The 12,594-nt window shown below is 36.7% G+C and overlaps 1 protein-coding gene across 1 annotated transcript; it reads left to right on the plus strand.

Annotated features, from left to right (window-relative positions):
* LOC105170911 lies at nucleotides 935-12,515 on the plus strand. The gene is made up of 11 exons (XM_011091842.2): nucleotides 935-3,362; nucleotides 3,480-3,719; nucleotides 4,427-4,556; nucleotides 6,289-6,441; nucleotides 6,573-6,817; nucleotides 6,935-7,001; nucleotides 8,226-8,432; nucleotides 9,631-9,863; nucleotides 11,360-11,438; nucleotides 11,530-11,667; nucleotides 11,847-12,515. Exons 1-11 carry the CDS (start codon nucleotides 1,144-1,146, stop codon nucleotides 12,048-12,050), a joined length of 3,915 nt encoding a protein of 1,304 aa, XP_011090144.1. The 5' UTR covers nucleotides 935-1,143; the 3' UTR covers nucleotides 12,051-12,515.

Raw genomic sequence — 12,594 nt, forward strand, 5'->3', positions numbered from 1 at the left:
TACAACATTTTCATCTTTTTTCCTCACTTTAGCTTGAGAGCAATAAACCAAAATATGTCACAAACATCTCAAAATGCTTCAAATATTGAATGTTATTGTCACAAAGTTGCTCATTATTGTAATTAATAAATAATGGTTCAAAATAGTTTATATAAATTATATCAGAATTAGTAAAAATAAATAGTTTATAAAAATAAATTTTTTTTAATTATTCTTTCTTTCCAACCCTACCATAATGCCCACCCTCTCTTCACTTATTCTTTTGACTAAAATAAATAAATCAAGAGTCCAAAAGTAATCATTTTAATATAAAATCATTTCTCTAAAATAAATAAATCAAGAGTCCAAAAGTAATCTCTCTTCCCTTCTTCTTTTGACATATTAATTAGTGATTTAAAATTTTTAAAATTTAATTTAGTTTTTAAGTTAATTAATAATTTGAAAGTTTATTAGGCGACTCAAAACATCATACATACATACGACTGAAATATCAATTTAATATATAAAATTTAGATTATTTTTAATGAACTAAAATTTGAATATATAACCTTTTTTCATATATATTTAAATAAATATTTTTGGTCCAAACACGAATGATGGATTGTGTTAGTTATCCATCCTTTCCATCAAATCAAATTAATAATTATTTCATCAAAAAGAAAACCAATCATTATTTGCACAATTATCTTTTTCTAAATTGCAATTAAACCCTCAAGAAAATTATTAAGAAATATCCAAAAAAGAAAATGAAATAAAAATTATTATGCAAGAAAAGGAAAATAAAAAATAATGAAATATAGCATTAAAGAACAGAGGAAAGAAAAATCTAAAAAGAGATATATACTACGGCCCATGATTCTTGTGAAAGGACGAGCATCTCTCTCTTACATCTTTTCCTTCAATTTCAAGAAACTGATCCAAGAAAATTAGAATAAAAAAAAAAATAATCATAATTTTCTCCAAGAATTTGAAAAATATAATATATATTAAAATAAGAATTACTGCAAGGAAAGAAATGATTATGCGACGAAACTCTTGATCCCAAGAAAGTAGAAATCATCCCTTCTTGATTTGGCCCAGGTTCTTGAACAATCCGACGAGACCCAATCGCCGTTCGCAGCCAGCCGTGTGATTAGATGACTTATGTCGCCGGCCTTCGTTGACTCCGGAGCACCGGCGCCCTGTACCAACGGTCAGATTTTCTATCCGCATTTTAATTCATCGCATAACATCGACGAAAATATTAGCGCCTTCACCAGCTTTCCGAATCGGATGGATCCGAATTTCGGGTTTGGTTCTCCGTCATTGGGCCCTTCCAAGCCTGCCGCCGGCCTCTCCCGACCGCCGCGGCTCGCCAAGCTCCGGAAACCCTTAGTGGGCCACCGACCCAATCTATTCCGACCCGTATCACAAATGGATGTTGGGCAGGGTCTAGGAGGTTCGGGTGTTGAGTCTGCGAGCAGTGATCCAGGTCTTGGTACTTCTAAACCCGCTTCTGAATCGAGTCAGCAGAATGTGGGTCGTGGGTTTGTGTTTGGGTCCAATGATGCTAGTAAGAATAATTTATTTAGTGAGACTCTTGTGAATAATAATGCGGAGACAAGCAAGGTGGTGGATGACATGAGGAGGTTGAGAATTGAAACCGAGAAGGCGTATACAAATAGTATGAATGTGAAGAATGGTGGCAGTAGTAGTGCTGGTGGTGATATGCATTTGAGTGGAAAAGAGCATGGCCTGCGAGGTGTTGATGAAAGTGTGGTTTCTGAATTGCCAGATGAGATGAGAAGGTTGTACATTGAAAGTGAGCATTTCAGTAAATTATATGGTGGCAATGTGGAAGAACTTCCAAATAAGATGAAGAAATTGAATATGAAAGACTCTGAGCATTGTGGCTCGAAGAATTTGGGCTTTGGGAATGAGAAGGTTGACAACGTTAGTTCTGGAGACAAGAATGGATTGATGTTCAGAAAAGACACTGGAATTGCTGATGAGCCGATGAACTTGAATGTAACTAGTGCAGCTGGAGACAGTTCCGATCACCTTAAAACTAAACCAAGCTTGGCTTCTGGTGCAGAAACCATGCATGGCATGCAAGCTAAGAATTTGGGTGATGGGAATTTGCACAATACCTCTAGATCATTTAATTCGGGGTTTACTTTTCAGGCGGGAGGGGAAAGCAAGAATAGTGGTACTCATTTGAGTTCCAACAATGAAAATAATTCAACGTCATTACCGGTTTTTACATCTAGTGGCATTCGTTTCAAACCAGTTGGCAGTGTCTCTGAGATGCCATCTGTGGACAGAGTTGACAAGAAAGTTGATTTCAGTTTCACTAGCAAGTTGGATAGTATGGCAGCAGAACATGTTGAGTTCAAAACACCGGATCCTAAAGCACACTCTGTATTTGGCCTAAATAGAAAAGTCGAGACAAAGAGAGAATCGACCAAAGACAGTGGATTAAGAAAGAAGAAGGGGAAGTGGAAGAAACCTGCACAGGTGCCATTGAAGTTCCAGCAGGATTTTTTCTTTCAGGAAAATTTGCAAGAAAAGGCAGAATCTCCTGAACAGTATTCGCCCATGGACCTCTCTCCTTATGAGGAAACACTGGCTAATAATAGTTTCTCGAGAGAGACTTCTGTGGCATCAGAGGAATCTTCTCATTATGATGAAAATAATTCTTCAAGTGCAGCATATCCAAACGTTTTAAGTGACATAGCTGATGAAGTTCTAATTGCTGCGACAGCTGACTTGCATATAAATGAGCGTGATGTAAAGGGCAACGAAAGGAAAGATGAAGAATCTGTATATTGTATGAAAGAAGGTATCAGCGTTGAGATTCCTTATGAAGATGCTGCTTCAGGAGCCGAGACTGAAAGCTTCAAGTCTGCTACTGATGAATTAGATTATAGTACTGACTCCTTTGTCACTGCAGCCGATATTGAAGGAAGTTTCAGCTCTAAAATTGAGAGACAAAACAGTGATGGAGGTACTCGGTTTAAGTATGATACAAGTTTAGCAGACACGGCGCAAAGTAGCTTCACCTTTTCTGCATCATCCTCTTCTCTCGGTGAGTCTCCAGCACCAATGCGCGTCCTGAAGAAGAAAAATCGAGGCAAACTTTGTCAGGATTCATATAGCTCCACTCCAAGTGTCAAAATTTCGCATGTAGCATCCCACTTACCCTCATTGCAAGTTGCTGGATCTTCACTGTCCTCACCCGAGCAAGGCCTGATAGGTAATTTCTCGACTGTGTTAAACCAAAGAAGGGATGAATCTGAGCAAGATGGACCGGCAACCAAGCAAGACATTGCTCAAGCTGTGAGCATTGCATCTCAGGAATCCTGTGAAAAATGGCGACTGAGGTGTAGATTCATTTATTTTTTGTCAAAATTTTTATGAATTGTGTTTCCTAATATTGTATTACGACCATCTTCACATATATGATCAACGGTCTTGCTTCTGATTTTATTTCATGCTAGGGGGAATCAAGCCTATGCAAAAGGGGAGTTTTCGAAAGCTGAAGATTGTTACACTCAGGGAATCAATTGTATTTCCCAAAATGAGGCATCTAGAAGCTGCCTTAGGGCTCTAATGTTGTGCTATAGCAATCGTGCAGCAACACGTATGTCACTTGGAAGATTCAGAGAAGCATTAGAAGATTGTATAAGAGCTTCTGCCATAGATCCCAATTTCCTTAAGGTGCAAGTTCGAGCTGCCAGGTACGGTATCTGCTTACTGCTTCTGGCCCCAATTTTCTCTCTCTGTTTCTTGGTTTGGTACTGGTGTGGTTATATCTTCTTACATATGCAGTTTTCCGTGTTCTTGTGTTTTGCTTTCTCTTAATTGATTTCCTTTTCAACAAGCGTAAAAGATATGCCTCATAGGGGCAAAACCAGTAGCCGGCAATTAGTTATCTTTGGAGCTGGAAACAACCCCTCCCTCCTCCCATAAAAATGAAAAATTTGTGGTACCATGTTGATTGACAAATGGTATAGTTTTCAGCCGTATTATGGTACAGAACTTTTAATGATAACGCATCCTAAGGATTATAACCAAAAAGAGATTTCTTAAAATCCTAACACATTTGAATTTGCTCAAGTTTTTTCTCCATGGATTCAATGGGTTTTGTTGTTGATACCTTCTTGATGGTACTCCATCATCAATGTTATCAAGTCTTCCTCAATTATCTGTCCTATCAGCACTCAGTAGTAAAATGCTGGTTGCCACAGCGTAAGTTCAAATTGCTTTAACTTCAGAAGCCTTGTAGTTTCAACTATTTTTTTTGGATCAAAATAATCGCTACAACAGATTTGTAGTGTGATTTGCTCTTCAGCAACATGAATCATTCATGGTGGTCTCCCTCTTTTTGTCAATTGCAATAGATATTTCTCTCTCTCTCTCACGACTTTTTGTTGTAATTTTTCAGCTGTTATCTTGCTCTAGGCGAAGTTGAGAATGCAACTCCGCATTTTATGAAGTGTTTGCAAGGAGGGTCTGATGTGTGCGTGGACAGGAAGCTCATGGTAGAAGCTTCTGAGGGCCTTGAGAAGGCAAAGGTATTGAAATCATCCAATTTGACTACTATTTTCTAATTATGAAATTTTTTGTTAGAGCAGTCTATTGATTTTCGAGTTTTAACTGACTAGCTTATGAATATCCAATAAAATGCAACAATTGCACATTTTGTTAGTCAGTACTCACTATTAAGTTGGATATTAACATCATTTATGTTTTCATAATTCTCAATCTCTAGGAATCATTGCTGAAATATGTGAGACTTCTATTTTCTCTTAAGTTGGACGTAAAATGGGTTTAATACTGAAGTTTGTCGTAGATGATAGCATAGTACACCAAGCTTGTTTTAGCTGCTAAATATCTTGTATCAACCTGAAGCAATTTCCCTTAAGTGGTTGAGTTATCCAGTTGCCCCTGGTTTTACAACTTATGAGAGAGAGCATTTGCTCGAGATATAACCCTGTGCACTGAATGTTGAATGCTGAAATCACAGTATACAAGCATCTTTAATTTGTTTAAGAAGAAAGAATTCACTGCAATCGCAGATTGCAGCATTTCTTTTTTATCACAGAGATAGATGTGTAAGCCTGCGCCTTCAATTATCTCAATGCGAATGCAACATAGTGAAAAAGAAAAAAAAAAAAAAAACCTGGAATTGAGGGTGGCAGATTTGACGACTGGGTATAATGTGTGTAAAGTTGGCCCACTGAATGTTGAATGCTGAAATCACAGTATACAAGCATCTTTAATTTGTTTAAGAAGAAAGAATTCACTGCAATCGCAGATTGCAGCATTTCTTTTTTATCACAGAGATAGATGTGTAAGCCTGCGCCTTCAATTATCTCAATGCGAATGCAACATAGTGAAAAAGAAAAAAAAAAAAAAAACCTGGAATTGAGGGTGGCAGATTTGACGACTGGGTATAATGTGTGTAAAGTTGGCCCAATCCTTTTGTTTGTCTTTACTGTTAAGGAGACCCAACTTGGATCTTGGAGCCAAATTAAATTTTTTTTGATGCTGTATATATGCTGTTGGTTTATGCTCTCTGGTTAAATGGATGCTGGGGTTGATGGTCATCCTTGTTATAACATAGCTCTGTGGTAGTTCCATTTGTGGCACACAGAAAGGGACTACAGAAGTTGGCAATCTTTAATAAGATTCATAGTGTATTTCTCATGATGGCTTCTGATAATTTCTTTTTTTATGGTGATCTTGCAATCTAAAGGTAACATACAGCTTAAGCATTGAGATTTTTCTGATCTGTTCTATTCAGTGGCAATACTGGGGAGAATTGTGGTTGAACCTCTTGAAACAATTTCTCCCAGAAGCAATTTCATGTTACTTTACGGTTACTTGATCTACCCCCTCAATGATTAATTTTTTGCAACTTTATGACTACTACAATGAAGTAATTTTGGGAACGTGAGTATGTCCCATACGAATCTTTTGGTCAGTAAAGCTTCAGAAACTTCTAGTATATTCACTTTCCTCGTGACTGCTCGTAAGTGATCTTTTGTTTGTCAGACCCCCGTCATTGCATAAAAACGACATAGTGGTATTCTGGGGACCAGGATTCGAGGTGTAAGTCTTACAGAAGTATTTGGTTTTCTAGAAGTCATGTTATGAGCGCTCTAATGTTGGTGAATGTATGCTGAAATGTCGCCCCAAATATTTAATATGACAATTTATTGTGTTTTTACCTTGTGAAAATCTAAAATGTTAAATTCATCTAAGGAAATGTGTGATGTGATTTTTCTGTTTAATTGTTTCCAGAAAGTTGCAGAATGCATGAAGCAGGCTGCTGAACTTTTGGAACGAAGAACATCTAGTGACATTGATATTGCTATTAGTGTGATTTCTGATGGTTTGACGATAAGCTCATATTCAGAAAAATTGCTTCAGATGAAAGTGAATGCTCTTCTTATGGTATGTATTAATATTAAGAGATACTATACATATATTTGTAGGTGCATATAATTTGTGAGTTATGTACTTAGCTTTTTGTTTATATTATTATATTCATACTTCCAAATATTTTACTCTTATTTCACTAACAGCTAAAGAAATATGAGGAGCTCATCCACTTCTGCGAGCACATTCTTGGTTCTGTGGAGTCGAACTTTCTGATGCTGGGTGCTGATAGCCACCCAGTAGAGCTTCATCGTTTCGACTTGAAGAGGGCTCCTTCCTTTAAGGTCTGGTGCTCATCACTGATCCTTAAGTCATACTTCTACCTCGGAAAGCTTGAGGACGCTATCGTATTCCTGAATAAGCAGGAAGAATCAGTGTCTCTTGTGGAGTGGTAATGTCCAATATATTATTATATGTAACACATTATAGATTTGGTGCTTCACTTCCAATCAGTGGATTGTATTATTCTGTTTACTCAAAATGCTTCTTCCCAATTTGACTTCTGCAGTGAAAGCCAGAACCTTGAATCCTTGATTCCATTGATAGGCGTTATACGCGAGTTGTTACACCATAAGGTGAGTATGTTTGTGATTTCTCTTGAATGAACAATTTTTTAGAATTGGGCCTCCCTTGAATCTTAAATAGATGAGTTCAGTTGGGTTTGATTCCAAGAATTGGTTCACGTTATGCAATCAGCAAATTCAGGATATATGTAAACAAAGCGGCGATCGTGTATATTTGTGATTGTTACATGAATTATTGTTACTGAACTTCCTTCTATGAGTTTGAGGAATTGTTACTGAAAAGTATAATGAATGCATATGATACGAATACGATTAGTTTACAAGTTTGAATTTTCTTTCTTCCTTTATGTATAAAAAGGTATTTCAATACTATGGTAGAAGAAGAAGATATTGTTTCAAACAACAAATTCATAAATAACAAGCATGCAAATGAAATATGCTATAGTGTTTTCACGGTTGTCTGGGTTGCAGGTCTACTGTTCCCAAATATCATGTGTACGGTGCACCTACATGATATACCTTACTTGTCTGTTTTACTGTTATAAAAGCCCGTCGTTTACCTTACTAAGCATTAAGAATACACGGCTCAATTTCCAGAATCAAGATTTCCATGCATCTCAATTGTTACGTTTTGGCAACATACAGATTTCTATTAAGGCATGCCAAACTTGCATTACAAATTTCCCTATGTTTGTTATGCTGATTTTACCTCGTCGTGCTAATGAATTTAGAGAGTAAACGGGAGAATTAATACAATCAATTGTCAATCAACTAGGGACCTGGTCATAGTCAGTCTTAAGGGGTAGAAATTATTAAACTGAGTTATGACTTGCTCATTAGCAAGAAAAAGTGGTTGTTAGTTGGTGCAGTCAGCATCTCTTCTGACTTCTCCTTGTTGTCTGCATATCATTAGGATTGAAAATCTTATATTGTCAGCTCTGCAACTATTCAATTGTATGTTAACCACATACTAGGACTAAGGAGATAGCTTTCACATGGAAAACGGTCTAATGGTGAACACAAAATCTGGCTGATCCTTCATCTTGATGTCTGTGGTTAGAATAGAAATAGTTTTATTTTGTCTTTATGTTTGGGAAAACTGTACCTCTTATGGTCTTCTATAGATACATGATATTCTTCGACCCACAATGATCTATGAAATAATTTTTTATTTGCAACTGCTGGACCTCCTCTTTTCTCGTCCCTTGTCCTCTCTGTGTAGATGAAATTTGATAAATCAATTTCCTTGATAAAAGTCAACCATTTGCTATTTAGGCTGCAGGAAATGAAGCATACAAATCAGGAAAGCACGCGGAAGCTGTTGAACATTACACTGCTGCTATATCATGTTCTGTTGAATCACGGCCTTTTTCAGCAATATGTTTCTGTAACCGTGCTGCTGCATATCGGGCTATGGGCCAAATTTTGGATGCTATTGCAGATTGCTGCCTTGCCATCGCGCTTGATGGAAGTTACTATAAGGTTTGCCTCTAAAAACATTGTTAGTCGGTGCCAATTGCTCTATGTTATTATGGATGTCTGTTTGATTGTCCTGATATGATTGATAAAATGGAGTTCATTTCATACATTTCTGCATATATTTGGATGCCGAGCATATTATCTATGTGGAGGGCATCTATGTTGATTTGAGTCAGAGTCAGAGCCAGAAGTTGGTTATTCAAATTGGGAGTTTCATGAAATTTTTGCATCGGATATTTGTAGTTATAAATGGCGACGCCATGCTGCACTATGGCTCAAGGTGCAGTGACTGCCCTTTTTTGTTATTTTATTTTTTGCATTGTGGCAAGGAGCCTTCACAAAGGTTCGTGCCTGGAGCACCTTTGTAAACATGGTCAAATAAAAGGGGTAGGCAAATAAAATCCTAGCTTTGGCATGTCTTTTCCTCCAGCTGAGGTACTATTTTCCTTTTCCTTTTCCTTTTTTCATTCTTCCTCACTTTCTTCTCCATTCCACTTCTTGTTTTTTCTCTCTTCTAACAGAGGCTTTCTCTCTTCTTTGTTCCTTTTTTTTTGCTAGTCGGGCACTGTTTCTCCTCTTTTTTCCTTCTATTTTTCTTCTCTTTATCCTGAAATTACTGAAATTTATGTTCTGGAGGTTTTTCTTCACATATTTTTTAGCTGAGATTTTGAAAATTAGTATGAAACTCTGAAATTATTGAAATCATTTTGCAAATTCCTGGAATGTGTTAAATAAGTGCTGGAATTTGCTGAATTTATGCTACTAACATTTTATGTATGTGAATTTTCTGTGAGATTATGCACCATACTTAAATAAGGCACACACAGCACTGGGTAATGTGTGCCTTGTGCCTTAAACAACTTGCATCCATTTGCACAAGCATTGTTGATATGCACCCTGAAATTTATAACTCTGTTAGGAAATGTAACTTAGAATGAACTTAGTCTTACAGTCTTATGGTAGTAATAAGCATCCTTGTTTTTAGCCATTCTTGCATTTTGCAAATCAAAACCTTAATAAAGACTTCTGGCACAACTTATAACTGAAAGGTATACTCATATAGTTTGGCTATTTGTTTTGCGTTTCATGCTACTTACAGTTTTGCTGCTGCACATCACAGATAAGTTATGCTTTTAAAATGTTTCTAATGACTTTATTAGGTTAACTCTAACCTTTCTAACGGCCACTCATACGTCTGCAGGCCCTCTCTAGACGAGCCAGTCTATATGAGATGATTAGAGATTATGGGCAAGCAGTTGCAGATCTTCAGAAACTTGTATCACTTCTCACAAAAGAAGTAGATAAAAAGATGAATCAATCTGGACCATCTGATAAAATGGACTGTGTGACTGAGCTCAGACAAGCTAGAATGAAACTTTCAGAAATGGAAGAAGCATGCAGAAATGAGATTCCCCTGAATATGTATCTCATTCTGTAAGTAGTTCTTTATTTTTTCTTTTCCTTTTTTCAGAAATGGGATTCCACATGCCAGTCATTTAGTGGATGCTTTGTCTATCGAGGGTCATGACTATTTGCTAGAATATAAGTTACAATGCCGAAATACTACCCTATTAAATGTAGTTAGAAAATTTAGTAAGAACTAAAATTACACTTATCATTACTGTATGATGTTCATTGGCTTCAAATTTAAATAGACCAAGTATATATATCTAAAACCATATATTATGGAGATTGCAATTGAATCTACTTCATTCTTGATATACAATTTAAGCTTTTCTATAATGTTGAGGTCCTTAGAAGCTTGAAAAGGTATTCAGATATTTGTATTACAATTTTTCAATTGCTCAGTTTACTACGTTTCTTGATAATCATCGGCAATCTTTTCTATCTTAACTATTTATAAGCATTTCTTTTAATCCAAGTTTTCCAAGGTTAGTTAGATGTATGGAGACTTTTCTTTTGATTCAGATGATCTCTTGTGAGTAGAAGTAAACATAAGATATATTGCGTTTTCCATGATGAGTGTTTTTTGGCAATAAGTAATACTCCAAGATGAATATGTACCAGAAAATGGTTTTAATGTAAAAAAGCAAATAAGAACTGTTTGGTGCATAAGTTCTATGTATGGTCTAACCCCGGGCCACATGTTTCTAGTTTTGGAATTAAGAGTGATTTTTTGGTCTAGATGAGAGTGTTAAAACCAAGAATTGAGAAAATAAGATTGGCCATGTCACAGATTGTTTTTTTTTCCTTACCCCGTAATAACTTACTTTCAGGTTTTACATTGCTACTTTGTAACCAGTTAGGCAGTATGATGGTTAAATGCAATATTGAGGAAAACTAAATAAGAAGGAAAAAAATTACCATCCTATCATTGGGATTAGTACTTGTTAAGATGAAGAAAACTCTTTCTGGTTCAGCAATTTTAAACTTGATGACTTTTGTGGTTGGTCCATTTGAAGGATAAACGTTTCACGAGGTTGATGCATGACAAACTTGCTTTGTTCTACTCCAATTCTCCATAGGCTTCTTGTTCTTCCATATTTGTTCTCTGCTGCCCCATTGTTTTAGCATTTTATCTTTTGCGGTGCTAGGGAGGTTATTCCTTTGAGTTGACTCCAAATCCTTTCCACATTCTGAATCTGTCATGTTGGGCATGTGCATTTCATGTTCAACTCCACTATTTTCTCCTATGAACAGGCACAAACTATTCCATTTTGTTGTAAATTACCATAACTTTATTTTGGCAATTCATCTTCTATCTTAACTATGTCCCTTGCTGCATAGAGCAAGCGATTTCCTGGGACTTTCAGGCCCCTGCCTTTGCGAGAAGTGAAAGTTCGTTGTAATTTTAATAAGACAAATTATGCCTTGGACACTGACAATAGTAAATTGATGCTTGTGTCCATGTATATATGGATGCAAATGGATTGCTGAATGTAATGACCAGACTGCTTCTTGAATGCCAGGGGAGTTGATCCATCTGCATCTGCATCTGACATTAAGAAGGCTTATCGTAAAGCTGCACTAAAATATCACCCTGACAAGGTTTCATATTCTTTTGCTTCTATAAGGATGTGTTCTTTCAAAGTGACAAGCAGCAACATGAATGAATAATTATAAGTTTTCATTGGTTCAGGCTGGTCAGTCTTTGGTTAGAAACGAAAACCCAGATGATGGCATCTGGAAGGAAATAGCAGATGAGGTGCATAAAGATGCAGACAGGCTCTTTAAAATGATTGGAGAGGCATACGCAGTACTTTCCGATCCTACCAAGGTATTGATTCGATTTCAAACTTGATTATGAAATGCCTACTTGTAGTTTCTCCATTTTACACATTAAAACAACAATCAAAAGCAGTATCATCACTGTAAAGTACTTTAAACCGTTGCCCTTTTTACGTGAATGCATTATCAAGATTGTCATTTTCTTTGCTGAATCCTTCCCACTTACAGCGCTCACAATATGATCTGGAAGAAGAGATGCGAAACGTGCCAAACAGAGGCAACACCAATATGAGTAACTCGAAAATATTTTCCGATTTTCATAACTACTCATACGATAGAAGTGGCAGCAGGAGACAATGGCAAGACTTTCGGAGATCATATGCAAACACCGGAAAAGGGCCAGAAAGAAATCAGTATAATTGGTACTCGTGATGACATTTCTGGACATAATCCAAATATGTCTACCAAGAATCACGGGAAAGCTATACATCCTGCTGTAGCTAATACTCGAGTCTCGACCAATCAACAAGGACGGAGCGATAGACTAGTGATCCCATTTTCTGGTTGGCAGTCACAGCCACATATAATATCCAAGAAAATGAGGCGGATGGTTTCTTCTGGATGTAGAGACATGGGTGGTAATGAGGTTTCCTAGAGGGAGAATGAGTGATTGTTGTGTTTTTGAATGTTGAGAGGGACAAAGGATTGATAAGCTTTGCAGCGGATTTGAAGTGAGTATAGAAGCAGGAGTTTTGTGAGAAGGTGAGGAAGCTGGCTGAGTTTGTGCTTCATCCCATGACTGTATAATTTGTATTTGTCAGATTTCTAGAGTTGAGAATTGTGGTCTTGTACATAAAGCTATTACTGTAAGATGTTTTATTGATTGGAAAATTTCAACTCTTGTTTTAGTATAAGAATTTTGGTTACTTTTATCCCATTTTCCCAATTCGACAACTGATGATCTACAAAATTCAAA

Source organism: Sesamum indicum, linkage group LG9, assembly GCF_000512975.1.
Source record: "Sesamum indicum cultivar Zhongzhi No. 13 linkage group LG9, S_indicum_v1.0, whole genome shotgun sequence".
Taxonomy (NCBI): domain Eukaryota; kingdom Viridiplantae; phylum Streptophyta; class Magnoliopsida; order Lamiales; family Pedaliaceae; genus Sesamum; species Sesamum indicum.

What these genes read in the sequence shown, in the direction of transcription:
- LOC105170911 (XM_011091842.2), top strand. Translation starts at nt 1,144, where the DNA reads ATGTCGCCGGCCTTCGTTGACTCCGGAGCACCGGCGCCCTGTACCAAC. An exon ending in GTGCAAGTTCGAGCTGCCAG is followed by an intron (nt 3,720 to 4,426) that starts GTACGGTATCTG and finishes GTAATTTTTCAG; the next exon opens with CTGTTATCTTGCTCTAGGCG. An exon ending in TCAGTGTCTCTTGTGGAGTG is followed by an intron (nt 6,818 to 6,934) that starts GTAATGTCCAAT and finishes TGACTTCTGCAG; the next exon opens with TGAAAGCCAGAACCTTGAAT.